A 16437-nucleotide genomic window follows, 5' to 3' on the forward strand; every position below is an offset into this window, starting at 1 on the left:
AATAGTTCCTGAATATAATAATATAATAATAATAATTTATTTGTGTTTCCCCACCTCTCCCAAAGGATCGAAGCAGGGTTACAGACTACTAACTGAATGATTCCATACTGGGATGAGTTTTCTACTGAAAGAAATCACAAGAAATACAAAAGTTATCGCTAGAAATACAAAAGCTCCATACCATATCAACTATGGGGAAAAACAGACTGTCTCTTTGCACCAGCTTGGGAGCAGCATCAGAGCATGGCTTTTAGATGCCGTACACTCAGCCACCCTGAAGGCAGCATCATGCCACGTGCTCAACCAAAAGGAGGACGGCTTTGCGGTGCTCCAGCAGAGTGGTGTTTACACACCACACACTGCAGGAGCACCCAAAGCCAGCGTGGCACCAGAGAAAACAGCTTTTTGCCAGCTCAAAAAGAAGCATCAGTTTGCCACTTCTTTTTGTACCAGCAATAAGTCAGGTTGGGGCTGCAGTGTGCCATTGCCACAGCCCCAACCCACCATTCAAAGGGGTGGTGGCAAGATGCCCCTTCAGGACCATCTGTTTTGTCCCTAAGATGAGAAACAGCAAAATGCAGGCCTATGACTAACAACTTGAAATTTTTTCTCCTGTTTGTTTTGTAACACTTTGACTGATGAAGAAGTCAGTGAAGCTTTGAAAGCTTGCAACATGTATATTGTGCATTTTGGTTGGCCAATAAAGGTATCACTGTGTGGTGGATTTTTGATTGAATTTTCCATATGGCCAACATAGTTACCCCTGATGTTTTTTATTCTCTGCTTATTGTCTGTTTTGAAATATACATGCCACCCTTTAGGGTGTCTTAAGATGGAATGACCTGCAGGAAGAGACTCACCAAATAATCTCCCTTGAGGCTTTCAAAAAGGTGATAAAAACAATTATTTTCTGGCAGGCCTTCCCAGACTGACCTTTGTCCAAACTAAAACAAATCTAATTCTCTGATTAAATCTCACCACTGTCACCGGTGTTAATTGGTTTTAACTTGTTATTGTGATCTATATTTATATATGATTTTATTGTGGTAATTTTATTCAGGGAGGGAGGGTGAGTGTTGGGGAGGATTTGTGGGTTTGTTTTGTTTGATTATTTTGTATTGTACTAACCTCTGTTGTTACCCTCCTCAATCTCCAAAAGGAAAGAGGCAGGATATAAATAAATACATTGTTGTTGTTGGATTTGTGGTGGTTTCACATTCACAGTTTGGGTGTTAGAAAATTACAAATGAAATTTCCATCCATTCCAACTATTATGTTTATTAAAAGCATGTTGTTCTCCTTTTAGGGCCCCACAAAGCAGTGACAGTTTCAAAAAATAATTTTAACAAGAACAATTAAAAGGCATTTTAACCACTTCAGCAATAAGATTATGAACACACCGCTTTATATAGCAAAGATCACTGTTGGAGTGGCTTCATCAAGCAACACAAGGAATACTAATACAGTAAATACAATGAATGGCCTCCAGTTTCATTCTTTTTCCTGCCTTATTTTCAAAAGCACATTCATGCAAATGGATGTTTGAGAAGCAATGCATCTTTCAGGCCTGCATTAGAAAATGAACATGCACCCCTCAAAATGTTTCAGGTTGTACCTGTCTAATTGTGGATATGGTGACTAATACAGGAATGCACAATTAAATGCTTCATTTGCAGAATAAAACCCAATTGCCATCGTCATCATCATCATCATTATATACACCATTACCAACCCACACATTACTCCTCTTCTTTGCAGCAGAAATGTAATTTAATGCACTATGCTTCTTACAACTGAGAGAAATGAAACTATCAAAGATCCAAAGAATATGGAGAGGGATAATAAGAGTGGCCCCCCTCCAAATGCCAGGAGCATCCCAACACCTCTCCTAAGCAATGGGGCACAACTATTCCTGATCCACAGCTCTCTTCTCCTTGAAGCCAAACTGAGCAGGATGAAGAGATTAATGACTTTATCATACAAAGTCATACAATTACAGCAGGATATTAGTGTCTTTGACCAGTACCTATCACATAACGTCATGTATCTCCTACTGCTGCTTTGCACTGCAATCACTGTTGAGTATACCTTTTTATTCACAGGAAAAACCCATCAATAGCTTCCAATAATGTTGATTTCGAACTACTGTCTCATGTGATAGATCCCTTCTGCAGCATTTCTGATATTCCTGCAGTCACATGGTATGAGTGGCCATGATTCTCCTCCTCTCCCACTTGCATTCCTTCTCCTCACTATTCCAAAGTTACATTTTTATTTCATTTTCTATTTCTTTCATTTTAATTTTTTATTTTATCATAATTACGCAATTGTGGCAAAAATAATTGTTTTAAAAAACAAGCATGAGCTGGGTAGAACATACATGGGGAGGAAGGGTTGGCGAGGTAGGGTAGAAAAGCAAATGTGAGATGATAGATTGCCAAAGCAGCGTAATAGCACAATTGCAGAGAATGTGTGGTAGTGAATGGTTTTAAACCAGTATGCTCCCATTTGCATTAGCAATGTGATTGTTGCAGGACTGATGTAATATAGTTCTCAGACTAGCCAGAGTTGAACTGCCAGCACTTCAATTAATTTCTATGGTATGAGCAACGTGCATGACATTTCCAGAGTAATGTAAAAGTTATGCATTTGACATTACTGAATGACCTTTCAACCATCTCTTACAGTCCAGTACCTGTGACTTCAAAGAGAATTCGTGTCCTTTCCAAGTGGCTCTTTTGCACTGCACAACTATAGCCCTATGATTCCCCTCTAACCATCATAGTTTCCTGGTAAGAATTCTAAATGTGTGTGTGTGCACCTCCACATTACCTTATGGCAAACTCATGAATTTCACAAGGTTTTCTTAGGCAAAGAATACTCAGAGGTGGTTTTGCCAGTTCCTTCTTCTGAAGTATAGGCTACAGTACAATACCTCTTCCTAAATCATAAACCCCAGGATTCTGTATGATATTGCCAGGACATAGTGCTATTTATACAGTGTGAAAGAGCTCTATAATGCTTGATGCTAAGTTTTCAGTAACTAGTGTCTGTAGGAGCCTGGAGCCTAACCTTTCAAAGACCAAGATTATGATTTTGTGGGTCAATGGGAGCTTGGATAGCCGACGTAGGCATAGGACATAGACAATAGGCAGCGATGTGCCAGCTCTCCCCCTAACCCTGCAAGGGATGTGCTAAGTGACAGAAAGAATCTGTTTCTCCTCTCTATGTATGTAGCTGTCAGTCTGACTGGCACTGGATCTGAAAAGAAGTCAGAGAGCTAACGCCTCTGGGCAAAAAAATCCTATGGGACTAAGCATTTCCTTAGTCATCTGGTAATCATCAGAAATCTTTAGAAATGTTAATTCCTCTTATGCTCAGCTTGCATATATGTATAAATAAGCCTTATATCACACAAATACCACATGACTCCAATCACCTCCTTCTATGCAAATTGAATCTTAGGTGAGCTCTCAGGCTTTCAAATGTATTGGCAGAAGAGAGGTGCATGTGTGGACAAGAACACACTACACTGTGACACTGGGGAGCATAACAGAAGGAGGGAAAGGCAACAAGACAAGAATGTGTGAGAGTGTAGCTACTTGATGTCAAAATTTGCCCAGTCAAAGTTTTACAATGGAGTAGAGCAAGAAATGCAGACTTAGATGGGCAAGAAGACACTGCTAAGTAGCATGCAGATTTCAGACTACACCTACCTAAATCTACCTAGAAACCTGCGTGATTCATCTAAGGTTGGAGACAAATATAAGCAGCTACTGGACTTTCATTTTTTTTTAAATGGCAAAATCAGTATGTTCTGACATCTTTGTTGATTCTTCTCTCTTAGGTGTGACTTTAATCTGCATCTCTTCCTCCACGCAGCATTAAGACTCCAACCTCGCAGACTTCATGACTTCAAAATCAAGTCAACTTCTCTTCCTTCCTCTCCACACACAATTTTCATTAATACGATGAAGAGAGCTGATGAAGATATTTGGAAATTTCATAGAATTGCCCACAGTTTTGCAAATATTTGGTTAAAGGTATTGTTGACTTTTTTTCCTTCTATAAACCAGCATAGCTTAATTTTATAGAGAGAGAGAGAGAGAGATAATTTCCAAATAAAAGTTATACATCAAGTGTTGGTGTTTTCCAGTTGTAATTATGCCATGTTATAGCATTGTCTTGCTCCAGTAAAGAAAAATACTTCAGAAATAAAGCTAACATGTTCCTGCACATCTTATACTTTTTTTGCACTGTGCCATAAGAGAATCTGGATGTATTATCCATTGTAACTTTGCGCCCTCTAGTGTACTTTTAACATTGTTAAATGTTTTAATAGTTTGGCATTTCCACATGTGTAAATAAAAACCCAAACCAGGCAAAAATATGCTATTGGTCACAGGCCAGAATGAGACATTGCTAACCAACCACTAAAACTTATCTGCTATTACCTGGAAGCACCAGAAGCAAGCAGAGCTAGCTGAAGAAACTTTGTGGCCTGAGGCCAAGGATATAATAATAATAATAATAATAATAATAATAATAATAATAATAATAATAATAATATGCATTTTTCCAGTTGGACCAAGAATACCTGACCTGATTATAAATTCTGGTAACAAAGTTTCTGTTGAAAAAGTAAAGCCCAGGAACGCATCTACTTTGCATACTTGTACCCTTTTCTACTCTTGCTCCCCAGCAATGATATTCAGAGAAACACTGCATCAAAACTGGGGATAGCCTACCTCCAGCTTGGTTAGTCAGCACTGACGACTGCAACTAAAAGATTATTAAAATTGTTCTGACATATAAGAATTATTCATACGCAAAAAAACCACCACTTTTCAAAGTGCTGCATGATTACGTCCTAATACTGATCTTGGATAACTTCACATACATGCTCAGTAAGAGTACTTGATGGAAAGAGGAATAGCTGGAATAGTCAAGTGAATTAATTAGCCATCAGGTTTTGAAAGCATAACTTTGGTCACGTACAGCTTGAAAAGCACAGATAACTGTGTCTTTTATACAAGTACATACGGTTTATAAACACGGTTACACCTTCATATTTCTTTGAGTATCCAAAGACCCTTTGGATTTTAGTCTATTTGGCTGATAGATTCAGACCTGCTGAGTGAAGTAACTAGAATCCGTAGACATGCTTGGTTTTTTTAGCAGTAAAACCAGAAATCTGATAATTTGTATCATGATGCATTTGATAAAAAAAATCTTCCCATAACAAAACATACCTTTTGAAACAATCACCAGTATGATACTGACACTGGAAAACAATCTTAAACCAAGACAGTATCCTTAACTCAGCGTTACACAACATTTGTTTTCGCTATATTAGGAAACAAGATCTGAACTCTTATTCAAAAATCATTTATGATCATTTGGGGACAAGTGGGAGAGTCATTTATTGTATTTTAAATTGCTTTTTATCCATCTACCCTTTAATAGAATAGCTGTTTAATTGATTTCAAAAAACATTTGTAAAATAAGATTTTAATTTAAGATTTTAAGATTAATTTAAGCTGCTTTGGATCCCATGCCAAGAGAAAATTGGAGTATAAAGTGAATAAATGAAAATGAATGAATTTAAATTCCACACTGATCGCTTCAGCCATTTTGCCCTGCAACTCTCACACTCTTCCTGAGTACTAGTTATGATAACTGGGGCTGATGGAAATTATAATCCAAAAAAGGGCTGGGGGGGGGGGGAACTGAGTGGGAAATAAAGTTACAGATGACAACTCAAGCAACTGACTATTCAAACTGATTTTAACAACCAGAAAACTGAGAAGTAGAATTTACTTAGAAGCTAAAAGAAGTAGAACAACAGAGAAGCTATTGATAAGAAAGAATGAAAGGGAGAAGCACTCTGCAGCTATCCCTATCAGCCAAATTTAAGGAAACAGAATTAGCCTACATATGAGAAAGGCTAAATGCCCTGCTTCATAACTGTTCCATGTCCTTTTCCACTATGTTTGCAGTGGGGTCACACCTATGGTAAATTTACCGAGAATTGGGTAAATTCAAGCATAAATGGCCATAATCCACTTGTTAGACTCAACTAGAATAAACTCAGTGAATGCTAAATGGTGAGTAAATATTTATGTACATCCCATGGCTTCCATGAGTCTATTCTAGTTGGGACTGGCAACTTAGCCTACATATCAAAATGAAATCATGTTTCAAAAGCCCATCAAAAGTAATATATATAAGAGCCAGAAGAAAGAGCTTTGGGCAGGAAGAAGGGGCGAATGAGTAGAGGACAATGTACTATACAAAATCCCCTTCCCATTTTTTCCTTAACAGTGTTGTCCCTTCCTTAAACTTCTAACAGATTAATAATATACCAGATCTTCCTATTGCAACAGTAAATTTATTCTTGAAATTTTCCAGCATGCAGTAATATCCTTACAAAGATCAGAGTTTCCAAAATATCAAAGTAGCATCCACCACTTTCAAATGCTTTATTTCGTATAAGAAGAAAAAGTTTTATTTGCTTTCCACCTGGTATTTCTTTCTTTGTAAGCAGAGCCTGGACGTAATGTGCTGCTTGTAATGTTCCTTATAGTGTGTTACTTTTGTGTAACATTATATCACTCCGAAGCAATGTGGGGCAGAAACAAACAAAGGAAACTGAACTGTGTAAGTGTTCCATTTTAAAAGTTGTGAGAACCCAGTCAAGCTTGTTGCTAACAGGAAATCTTATTCCCCTCTCCTCTGTTTCCAACTACTGGTCTGCTCCCAGCCTTGAACCACCAGGCTAAAGTAAAACTAGCAAGTAGGACCTAACCATACACAGAATAAACCCTCTTATGCCACTAGGCTTAACCATACACAGAATAAACCCGCTTATCACTGGCCATGATGCTGATAAGCACTCTGAACCCATCTGTCTGGTGGCAGGGGCTGCACCCACTACAACTACTGTTCAAATAATAATAAGTTACTTTTTTAAAAGTAGTTCCTACTTAAAAATAACATTCCAGTCTCTGTTTCTGTGTTACAACTTGAGAAAAACATAACTCACTAATTACATTTACTACACTAACTCGTCTTCATTTCCTTTAGGAAAAAAAGAATATCTTGTCATCTCCTTTACAGATTCAATATTCTAATGGCTATGGAAAGCCAAACTTAAGAAATGAACATCTGTATCTATCAAACCTGAATGAAGTTTTAACGAGTGCTTCAGGACTCTCCACTGGAGGCAGCTCTTCTGCCAAGACTTCTTCAGGAGGCCTTGAATCAAAGAGGACGGTTGGTTTCTGCTTTTCCTTAAGATTTTCTGTAAGCCCACCAATAATGGTGTTCCACAAGCAGTTCTGAGATTTTGACCCTGAACCAAAAGAAATAAAGACAAAAATGTTAATAATAAATCATTATGAGAACTCACCTATTCAGGGGACTGCAGAAAGGTACTGGAAATGCTGTGCCTTTGATCATGAAGAATTTCAGGTCATATCAAGGGATGTTTCCAGATAAGGCATTTGTTCTGCAACCACACTGTCTCATTCATGGAAGTTTACAAGAGATCCACCTGATGATGGAACAAGACAAACAGTGCAAGGACCCAACAGTGGGAGGCAAAAGAACTTGCACAAGCAGCAAGTAAAGGGAACACATGGTCTTAGATGCCTCTACACTAATGCACAGAGCATGGGAAATAAGCATGATGAACTTCAACTCCTGGTACAACAAAGCAAATACGATATAATAGGCATCACTGAAACCTGGTGGGATGAGTCTCATGATTGGAATGTGGAAATAGAGGGGTATAACCTTTTCAAGAGAAACAGGCCAAACAGGAAAGGAGGAGGAATAGCCCTATATGTCAGAGATATTTACACCAGTGAAGAGATCCAGGACATCAATCCTGGAAGCCAGGTGGAGAGCATCTGGATAAAAATTAAAGGGCAGGGAAACAACAAGGATGTTATGGTGGGAGTCTACTACAGACCCCCAAGTCAGACAGAGGAATTGGATGATGCCTTTCTAGAACAGATGACCACACAGTCAGAAAGGAGAGATGTAGTAGTGATGGGTGACTTCAACTACCCTGATATTTGTTGGAAGTCAAACTCAGCCAGATCCTCAAGGTCTAGTAAATTCCTCACTTGCCTCGGAGACAATTTCATGGTCCAAAAGGTGGAAGAGGCAACAAGGGGATCAGCTATTTTAGATCTGATCCTAACCAACAAGGATGACTTGGTTAATGAAGTGCAAGTGGTGGGATCCTTAGGTGGAAGTGACCATGTTCTCCTGGAGTTTGTTATACAATGGAAAGGAGAAGCCAGGCATAGTCAGACACGCATCCTAGACTTTAGGAGAGCGGATTTCAGTAAACTTAGAGAAATACTGGGTGCGATCCCATGGTCAGGAATACTAAAAGAGAAGGGAGTTCAGGATGGATGGGAGTTTCTCAAAAGGGAGATAATGAAGGCACAAATTAAAACAGTTCCAGTGAGAAAGAAAAATGGGAGGTGTCGCAAGAACCCAGGATGGATGACAAAGGAACTTTCAGCTCAGCTAAATTTTAAACGGAACATGTATAAGAAATGGAAAAATGGGGAAATCACCAAAGAGGAATTCAAACAAATAGCTAGCAAGTGTAGAGATAAGGTCAGAAAAGCTAAAGCACAGAATGAACTCAGGCTTGCTAGAGAGGTTAAGAACAACAAAAAGGGCTTTTTTGGATATGTCCGCAGCAAAAGGAAGAAGAAGGAAACGGTAGGGCCACTGCGTGGAGAAGATGGCAAAATGCTAACAGAAGACAGAGAAAAGGCAGAATTACTCAACACTTTCTTTGCCTCAGTCTTCTCAGAAAAGGCAAAGGGTGCTCAACCTGAGGATAATGGAGCAGAGGACAGAATAGGGGAATTTCAGCACAAAATAAGTAAAGAGATAGTACAGGAATACCTGTTTAACCTAAATGAATTTAAGTCTCCAGGACCAGATGAGCTACATCCAAGGGTATTAAAAGAACTGGCTAATGTAATATCGGAGCCATTGGCAATAATCTTTGAAAACTCCTGGAAAACAGGAGAGATCCCAGCCGACTGGAGGAGGGCAAACGTTGTCCCCATCTTCAAAAAGGGGAAAAAAGAGGATCCCAACAATTATCGTCCAGTTAGTCTGACATCAGTACTAGGAAAGATTCTGGAGCAGATCATTAAACAGAGAGTCTGTGAACATCTAGAAGGCAATGCCATAATCACAAAAAGTCAACATGGGTTTCAGAGAAACAAGTCATGCCAGACAAATCTAATCTCTTTCTTTGATAAAATTACCAGCTTGGTAGATGAAGGGAATGCTGTGGATATAGTATATCTTGATTTCAGTAAGGCCTTTGACAGGGTTCCCCATGACATTCTCACAAACAAGCTTGTAAAATGTGGGCTGGACAAGGCAACTGTTAAGTGGATTTGTAATTGGTTGACCGCCCGAACCCAAAGGGTGCTCAACAATGGCACCTTTTCATCCTGGAGAGAAGTAACCAGTGGGGTCCCACAGGGCTCTGTCCTGGGCCCAGTGCTATTCAACATCTTTATCAATGACTTGGAGGAAAAAATTGGGGGAATACTTATCAAATTTGCAGATGACACTAAAGTAGGAGGAATAGCTAATACTCCAGAGGACAGGATCAAAATTCAAAATGACCTGAATAGACTAGAAAGCTGGGCCAGAGCTAACAGAATGAACTTCAACAGGGAGAAATGTAAGGTACTGCACTTAGGGCAAAAAAATGAAATGCACAGATATAGGATGGGAGACACCTGGCTTAAGGAGACAACATGTGAAAGGGATCTAGGAGTCCAAGTAGACCACAAGTTGAACATGAGTCAACAGTGTGATGCGGCAGCTAACAAGGCCAATGCGATTTTAGGCTGCATCAATAGAAGTATCGTATCTAGATCCAGGGAAGTAATAGTGCCACTATATTCTGCTCTGGTCAGGCCCCACCTGGAATATTGTGTCCAGTTCTGGGCGCCACAATTCAAAAAGGACATTGAGAAACTGGAGCGTGTCCAAAGGAGGGCGACTAAAATGGTGAAAGGTCTGGAAACCTTGCCCTATGAGGAACGACTCAGGGAGCTGGGGATGTTTAGCCTGGAGAAGAGAAGGTTAAGAGGTGATATGATAGCCCTATTTAAATACTTGAAGGGATGTCATATTGAGGAGGGAGCAAACTTGTTTTCTGCTGCTCCAGAGACTAGGACCCGGAGCAATGGATGCAAGCTACAGGAAAAGAGATTCCACCTCAACATTAGGAGGAATTTCCTGACAGTAAGGGCTGTTCGACAGTGGAATGCACTTCCTCGGAGTGTAGTGGAGTCTCCCTCCTTGGAGGTCTTCAAACAGAGGCTGGATGGCCATCTGTCGACGATGCTTTGATCTGGATTTCCTGCATGGCAGGGGGTTGGACTGGATGGCCCTTGCGGTCTCTTCCAACTCTATGATTCTATGATTCTATGATTCTATGATTCTTTCATCCTTTTATGTACAGAGAGAGAGAGACAGAGATTCACATACATTGTGTATATGCATGCACACATGTACCACACACACATGCACACACACTATTATGCTGTACTATATACAGAGAGTATATGTCTCAATGTGACAATCGTCTTCTGAAAAGACTCCCAGAAGATGCCTGCTGCATGAAAATTACACCTTAGAAATTCCATGTGAGTTCTGCAAACGTGAAACTGAGCTTATTCTTCTTTTGAGAAAAACACATGTGGAATCTAAGATCATTTCACTTTGTTGTCCCAAGGGGACTGTCTTCCTGTGCTGCAATTACCATTCATGCTTTTTTGTTTCAGTTAATGCTCGATGTCTCACAAAGCTCCTCTCACAATGGGAGTGAATAGGAAACAATCCCTGAGAGCTCAGATGTATCGCTGACATCCACAAACAGGAACACAAATGCTGAGCACTGTGGTGGCATTAACTCTTCTAGTGAGGTCCTAATAAAGTCAACTCATGCTTCAAACCTGGGATAGCAAGAGGCCATTTTAGAACTAAAGACACATGTAACATTTAAGCAGAAACTACTGTATATACTCATGAATAAGTCTAGAAATTTAAGTCAAAAAATTGACTCCAAAAATCTAGGTCGACTTATCTATGGGTCAATGTAAATACTATACATTAACTCTTATTAGAAAGGGAACTATCCCATGGTGAAAGGCAAGAGTACAATCTGTCCTTCTATTCTCTCTTCCATCCATCCTTTAGTGTGAGCCAAAATAGGTATGTCTGCCATAATTTTGTAGGTTTTTGGCATTGTTTTCCTTTGCTTCATCATTTAGATCCTTTGTTGCATGTCCCTAAGTTTTACCCTTGACTTATCCAAGAGTTGCATCACAATCCAAAATTTTGCCCCCCCCAACTGCCCTCAACTTATACATGACATTAACTTGTAGTCGAGTATATATAGTATATCAATGCATTCAGTCTTCCCAACTCTACAACTTGACAGGATAGACATAACTCCTGTTCATTTAACAGTGTATGTGAGTACATGTACACTCTGCACCACCATTCATGTTAAGAAAATTGGAGGAAAGGGAAGGAGTGTGGTGTGTGTTTGGACAGTAGGAAGTGGCACACTGGACTCTGGGGGATATTGGGAGACAGTGGGGGCCAGAGCAGAACAAAACTCTCTGAGTGCTCTACATGTTTCAAGGGACGTTTCAGGTCCCTGGCCCCAGTTGGTCAGGCTTAGGAACTTGGGGAACCCCTAAGCGAAATGAGGAGAAGTTCTGAAGCAGCTTCCACTATGGAAAATATTTGAGGCATATCCAGTGGGTACTTTGAGCTGGGGCTGTTCTAGCACTCTGCACCATTTTCTGAACTTTTAAAGATGTGGCCAAAACTATGTTCCCTTCCATATGAAAGCTTCTTCTGTTTTCCCATTTTTTTATTTTCTCTTTTTCCTTACTAGACAACTTCTATGAAAGATGGAAAGACATAGTTTTTTGACTAGAATTTCTGGGCGCCATCTATCTAGAAACACATAGTGTCTGACCTGGAAGACAAAAGAAGTGGGATACTTTAGAAAGAACTGGGGTAGTTCCAAAGCAGAAAACACAAAGATAGCTTGGCTAGGCATCTCCTACCCCCTTCACACCCTTGATTCTTTTTTAATTTGGGGAAAGGGCACAAATGTACCTTCTTATCAGAGGCTGGACCATTTTCAACCTGGAGAGATGTTTTTAAAACAAGAAGTGACCTAGAACTCTTTTCTTAGATCTAAAATGCACTGTGAGGTCCAAATATGGCAAAATCAGCCTATATCTGATTTTATGGGAGAGGGTTTGGGCCCTAAAAATTTTCAAAAGTGAGATTGGAGTCCAAGCCTGCAATTTTGCTATCCAGGGGCAGATCAAATTACGTCCACCTCTGAAGCTGAAGAATGGGGTGGTAGCCATATATCCTATTTAAAAGCATAGTATTTCAGAATGTTTAGTTAAATACATCAGTTAGCATATGATAATAGAGTGTGTGTGTGTGTGTGTGTGTGTGTGTGTGTGTGTGTGTGTGTGTGTGTTATAGGAGAGATGCATAAGTGGTTACCCTATGGGAAGGTTATCAGTATGCCTGAAAAGAAGTAGAAATCAGCATCCTGTGCAGATTTGGGGAAATAATTTATTGCCACATATATACAGCTGATTGGTATATATAAAGCAGTTTTGGAAGAATAATTTAAATTGCAGAAACAAAGAGTTTAAGTCCTTTCCTTGGTATTGCAACCCCAATCCAATCTTTTAAGGAGCTTTTTGCACAGACAAAAGACCTGAGTGCACCCCAATGGTATGCAGGTGGGTTGCAGGATGCAGGAGGGAATTATTGCACATAATTCACTGCCAATTCTGCTGGGCAAGTGCAGCCTGGATATATACCAGTCACACTTTGAAGACCACTTTGCAAAGTCAGAAAGCTCCTGGTTTTGAAAAGCGGTCTCCAAAGTGCACCTGAGACCTGGGATGCAGGCAGGCTGCACTCACCCAGCGGAATCAGCTGTGAATTGCATGTGATAATTCCCACCTGCATCCTGCAACCCATCTGCATCCCACTGAGGTGCAGTCGGGTTTTCTTCCATGTGATAAGCTCCATTCTTTTTAAAAAGCTGATTTATCTCACATGTAATCAATTGTTATACTTGTAAAACAGCTACAATTCAAAAACATCAGCAACAGTCACAATCTGGATAGGTAGGCAGGGGTGAAAAGAAAAAGAACATGCGTATAATATAGTAGTTTTTCAAGAATCTCTAAAATCCCTTAATGGAGCCTAACATTATCACACTCAGGTAGCAGGAAGAAAGGTTTACTTCTTAGTAAGTAATGACAGGATTTAAGAAAGCTGGTGAGCCCAATAAATGGTATCATTGTATTTCATTTTCATGTTGCATTACTGATATATTAATCAGTGCTAGTTTCTTGCTCCTTTTTACATCTTCCTTAGAAATTTTATGTATGTATGTATACATGCATGCATATGTTGCACTTATGTTTCACCTTTCTCCAAAATGGGATTCGAAGCTTTTTTGATTTTTGAAAAATTATTTACTTCTGGAATTGTGAGCTTTAATCCTTACTATACATACTGATCGCATACTTCAGCATATCCTTGTCTCCTGAATACTGGGGGGGGAAATCACTCCTTTTTGTTGGTTTCTGGTGTTCAGTATGCATGAATCAGTCATTTGTTTATGAGACTCTACTCAGACTCTACTGCTGCACAACAACCACTTATGCCAATCTGAACAGACCCTTCTGCTACATAGTAATGTCCCCAAATTTCACAACTAAATATTCTTGGGTCTTGAGCAGCAACATCCAAGATAAAAAGGCAAAATTCATACTGTGTATGTGGAATGAATAATCTGTTTATTTACACTGTGGCTAGAGTTTACTACATCCAGAAATACAAAATATGGTTAGAGTGCCACCAAGTGATTACATGGGAATACTGCATCCAAGATACAAAGGAATACAGATACTCCTTTCCTGTTCAAATCTGTATGCTTATCGATTCTTCCTGGAGCTTGAACTGAACATGCACATTTGTGTATTGTCTTTTCTATCCTTTATTTTGTTCTTGTTATGTATCTTTAAGTCAACTCCAATTTACAGCAATCCTATCATAGGTTTTTCCGGTCAAGATTTATTCAGAGAAGGTTCACCATTGCCTTCCTCTTCAGCTATTATCACTTGACTTGCCCAGGGTCACCCACAGAGCAGAGATTCAGAGATTGGTTCCCTAGAATCTCAACACTGAAACCACTACACTTCACCGGCTTTCATATTCTTTGTACTTTCATATTCTTTGTACTTTCAACCTTAAAATATCCATTAGCTAAACCCCATTGGGCTTTTTCATGATTAAACATTAAACATCTTCAGCATCTTGAGATGTGTCTCCTTTTTTTGTGAGCACACAAATATAACCATAAGGGGCAAGGGTGGAAAGGATAATCAAAAACAGAACAAAGCAAGTACAGATGTGCACAGTATTTGCATATGCCAATCCCTCTAAGCAACTGGCATAACTGATATAGAAATGCCATATCTCTCACCATAATGGGGAAGATTATGATTTGTGTGACTGTTCAGTCTGCTGCCCATGATTCTAGTGGAAATCATTCAGCTCTCTAAATGTTTTTGAACATGTTCCAACAGCCCTAGCCAGTATAGCCAATGTTAAGGAATGCTGGGAGTTACAGTGCAGAAAATCTGGACTGCATGACTCCCCCTCTATGCTAAATGTCAGTGGGATCAACATGGGCCTTGCTCTCTTGTTTTTTACTATCAAGCTGGTTTTAGAGACTCGGTGGCCCTTCAAAGAGAGTACCATCTTCTAACAGCTCTTCAAACGAAGAAATGCACCCTGTGAATATTACTCAACAGATATGTTAGTGCCGGCAGAGGGCAAAGGAACTGGCATCCAGAAAAGGCTGTGGGTTTTCTCAGTGGTGAAGGCATCTTGGGGAAAATTTCAAAGAGGGCCCTGCTTTCAGGAAGGCAGAAAGGAAACTGTAACCCATAGCTGGGTTCTAGTAATTTGGATACAGAAGGAAGGTTCTTCGTATAGAGCAGGTGGCCTGGTGGCATTGATTTTAAAAATTTAGAAAGCGAATCAACAAGACTAGACTACTTACGAGCAAATCGTGAAAGTGGTCGAGCATTTTTGTCGCCTGCCTCATTTGCCACTGAAAAAGAAAGTACAGGTTCTATTAAAATGTGTACATGTTCAGCAATATGAAGATACACTTCCCCAACTTTCTCACAGGATAGTGGCAAAGCAACATTTTTGTGTCTTAGTCCAATACACATTTACACATTTACTCTATAGTCCCACATTAGTATTCCAGATGCCCCCTCCCCACAGACTTCAAGAATTCAACAAATTGAATTTATTTTAAAATTTCATTTCTTTAATTATTAGTATGTCTCACTGATCTTTGTGAGGCTTAAACCTAAACAAACAAGTCAAAGATTACACAGTAAACATGCTACTGTGCTAGTAGCTTGCTAGTAATAGAAAAACCTCTTTCCAAATGCATTGACCAGTAGAAGGAAATGTTATAACATCCTGTATTCCTTCAGCCCCTTGCCCAAATGATTTTATGTTCTGCACCTTGGAGCAATCCTATTACTATTTTCCAGGTCAGATTTTTGAGTTATCCTACAAAACTTCCTCTCCCATCTGAAAATGTGCCATCTCTTTTAAGGCCATGTCTGCACAAATGCTCTGGGAGCAGGATGGAGTATTCTGGTCCCAAAGCGGCCCTGACATTTCCCCATTACCTGGTACTCTGGAGCGATGCACTAGACAACTGTTCACATGTGTTTCGCACTGTGACACCTGCCACTGCCAACACAGGTCATTCCCTCTGAAGTCGGAATAAGGCATCCAGTATCAGCCACATGGCTGGACACCTCAATCTGACCTTAGAGGGAAAGATTCACAGCAGTGGGTGGCACAGTCTGATGATAGTATGAACACTGCCCAGCACATTACTCCAGAGGGCTCTGGATCTACTGGGAAAATCTGGAGGAAAGAAGCATTTTAAGGGTGGTATACCACAGGTTCAGTGGTGAACTGGCCCTACATGGTCCAGACAGTTTGCACCACAGCCAAGGATTAGTTCCTGTGTCACCCAGTATGATCACTGCTTACAGTTGTACAGTCGTAAGTTGTAGCTTTCAGTTGTAAACCGCTTAGACACTGCTTAGGCGGTATGAAGCGGTATATAAATGAAGCTTGTTTGTTTTGGGGGGGATGGGAGTGGGGAAGGAGGACATGTTATTTGGCTGTGTGGGCAGCTTCATAAGTGTATAGTTAAAAGTGGATTCCACTTGCCAAGATGGATTTAAAATTCCAGGAAAACACTGCAAAGTCCAAAGT

The 16437-nt window shown here is 39.9% G+C and overlaps 1 protein-coding gene across 5 annotated transcripts in view; it reads right to left on the reverse strand.

The window, feature by feature from the left end:
- PDE1C (phosphodiesterase 1C) overlaps positions 1-16437 on the reverse strand; it is a 274362-nt gene that overhangs the window by 209044 nt on the left and 48881 nt on the right. For all 5 annotated transcript variants that reach the window (XR_006104687.1, XM_042475750.1, XM_042475751.1 and 2 more), the window contains exons 2-3: positions 15188-15238; positions 7183-7354 (exon numbers count right to left, since the gene is read on the reverse strand). Coding sequence is in view for 4 of the 5 variants with exons in the window: in XM_042475750.1 (XP_042331684.1) it covers positions 7183-7354; positions 15188-15238 (223 nt within the window). In the remaining variant the exon portion in view is untranslated. The remainder of the gene's footprint in view (positions 1-7182; positions 7355-15187; positions 15239-16437) is intronic.

The sequence above is a fragment of the Sceloporus undulatus genome, chromosome 6 (genome assembly GCF_019175285.1).
Source record: "Sceloporus undulatus isolate JIND9_A2432 ecotype Alabama chromosome 6, SceUnd_v1.1, whole genome shotgun sequence".
NCBI lineage: Eukaryota > Metazoa > Chordata > Lepidosauria > Squamata > Phrynosomatidae > Sceloporus > Sceloporus undulatus.